This window comes from Stegastes partitus, unplaced genomic scaffold (genome assembly GCF_000690725.1).
Source record: "Stegastes partitus isolate 25-593 unplaced genomic scaffold, Stegastes_partitus-1.0.2 Scaffold1120, whole genome shotgun sequence".
Taxonomy (NCBI): Eukaryota; Metazoa; Chordata; class Actinopteri; family Pomacentridae; genus Stegastes; species Stegastes partitus.
This window is the reverse complement of record NW_007578851.1, coordinates 135,411-137,871: the sequence shown is the minus strand read 5'-3', so window position 1 is coordinate 137,871 and position 2,461 is coordinate 135,411. Positions and strand designations below refer to the sequence as shown.

The following is a 2,461-nucleotide window of genomic DNA, read 5'->3' as shown; positions in this document are numbered from 1 at the left end:
GACGCCTTCAACTGGTAGAATACACTGATTATCAACACTGATCACAAATAATCAATACACAGTCGATCAATAAAGAAATGTGAACATGACAGAAACATCTACAGCTTCATTAAATATTCAAAAAGTTGTTCTTGACCTGTGATTGGTCGGCAGCACCAACCTGCTCCTGAAGCTCAGCCAATCGCGTGGCTCGCTCCTCCTCGGAGTCGGACGATTCGTCGGAGGAGGAGTTGTTGCTGCTGTCAGAGGAGGCGGTGCTTTTACTGACCAATGGGGTGGTGGAAGGGACCGACGCCTCCAGGCCCTCATCGGGGATCTTAGCGAACCGCATCTCAAACACGTCCTGCAGACATATTGATGACTGATCAGTGATCCATCAGACCTCAGAGAATACTGATAACTGATCAGTGATTGATCTGGTCTGCAGACATTATTGTTAATGAGCACTGTGATCGGTCAGGTACAGGATCTGCAGGGGTTATTGATTGCTAATCAAAGCAATGGATCAGGTCTGTAGGGTTATTGACGACTGACCAAAGCCATCAATCCTCTGCAGGGGTTATTGACTCCTGATCACAGGTTTTGCGGACGTTATTGCTAACTGATCACTGCCATGGATCAGGTAAAGGTTCTGGAGGTTCTAGGTACCTGCAGCTTGCGGGCCATGGCCACCACCTCGTGGTCCGGAGGGTTGTACTTGTAGCAGTTGGAGAACATTAACCTGACGTCGGTGGCGAAGCTCTGAGGGTCGCTGTACTCGCCTTTGTCCATCTTTTTCTGCCGGAGCACAGACACACCTCATCAGACATCAGTTATCAACAGCTGACGTCTGCCAGATCAATGAAACCCTGCTGATCAATGACATTGATAAGTTCTGTACTGCTACCAGCCTCTCTGTGGCTCATCACATTCTGAGCAGAAGCATCAGTGAATCTAAATGCCAGCTGATGCTCAGACAGACCAAAGGTCTTGGTACTGGTTACTATCACTGTTTTGGTGAACGTGTCAAACACCTGATGCTTTTCACTGTCGCATCACCGGAAACACGACATCTGGAGATTCTGAGCTGCTGGTTGGACCGTGTTCTGCAGGTGTTCTGCAGGTGTTCTGCAGGTGTTCTGGTAGACCTGCTCTAATCAGTCTCTGGTGTTATTTTCATCTGGAGAAAAGTTCTACATCAGCAGCCTTCCAGGATTAATCCATTAATTCTGGAGGAACAGACTGAACACCCCCGTGTTTTCACTACTTTGGACTGGTCCGACCTGACTGCTAGGTCCGACTAAACTGTTACTGATCCTTTACTGAACATTTCTGAACGTTGTCTGAACGTTTACTGAATTATAACTTAAGTTCTTTGAACTTTTACTAAACGCTTTCTGAACATTTACTGAGTGTTTTCTAAACCTTGGATGAACCTTTTCTGAACCTTTAGTGAACGTTTTCTGAACCTTTAGGAGGAGTCGACTCCAAACAGACACGGTGTCAAACAGAGAAAGCAACAAAGACACAGAAGTACTGAGGAAGACGTTTGGTTGGAGACGGTTTCAGTTCACCAGGATTCTCTCTCCTTCACTGCAGCCTCATCAAGTCCGGCTGTGAAACGGAAGCTAGTTTTGTCATAAAGTCTGGTCTCTGCTGCCTGGACTGTTCTTCAGCTTGTCTACACCTTCATTCACCTGCTTGAGGTCACGTCTCTCTGTATCCTTTATTCCTCTCGTCATGTCGTTATTGCCGTTATGTTATTGATACTGGATGGTATTGATACTCAGACGAGCAGAGGAGGCCGACGTGCGATCGACTGTGATGTCACGGCGGTGTGCTAATGTCATTACCCGGACGGTGCTGAGGTCCATGGGGTGTTTGATGATGTCGTGGTAGTCGTGCAGCTCCAGCGCCTCGGCGTCCACCGGCTTGTAGAAGGGCCAGGCGTATGCGGCGTGCTTCTTTGACAGCATCTCCTTCAGGATGGCGTCGCAGTGCTTCATCTGCTCGCCCAGCTTCCCGCCTTTCCTCCCGCCCGCTCCGCCACCGCCGCCGCCGCCACCCACCTCGCCCCCTGCCACCTCCTCACCCGTCTCCCGCCGGGTCTTCGCCGGGCGGGCAGCGGCTTCACGGCGGGACGAGCCGAGTTTGCCCGGTTTGGTGTCCTGAGCGGACGGAGAGTCGGCGCGACCAGCAGAGATGGCCGACGTGGTCGGAGTGGTGGTGTCGGCTTTCCTCTTCACACCTTTCTTCTGTTAGACACACACACAGGTAGAGAGTCAGTTTCTGTCTGTTTTCTTTCAGGTTAGCTGACGTTGCTACACACGACTGTTACCTTGACGACAGGCTGTGCAGACGGCATCATGGTTGCCGGGGGCTGCGGGGCAGAGACTGGTGGCGTGGCCTGGACAGGTGTGGGCGTGGTCGAGATGACAGGTGTCTGGGAGGGGGACGGGGAGGGGTAGGAGGAGGGTCTGGG

General features: G+C 51.4%; 1 protein-coding gene across 1 annotated transcript in view; it reads right to left on the bottom strand.

Annotated features, from left to right (window-relative positions):
- The window catches only part of LOC103368070 (bromodomain-containing protein 3-like), an 8,959-nt gene that overhangs the window by 3,855 nt on the left and 2,643 nt on the right, over window positions 1–2,461 (bottom strand). Inside the window, exons 5-9 of the mRNA XM_008296317.1 lie at window positions 2,318–2,454; window positions 1,833–2,234; window positions 649–777; window positions 137–343; window positions 3–11 (exon numbers count right to left, since the gene is read on the bottom strand). Of these exons, the coding sequence (XP_008294539.1) occupies window positions 3–11; window positions 137–343; window positions 649–777; window positions 1,833–2,234; window positions 2,318–2,454 (884 nt within the window). The remainder of the gene's footprint in view (window positions 1–2; window positions 12–136; window positions 344–648; window positions 778–1,832; window positions 2,235–2,317; window positions 2,455–2,461) is intronic.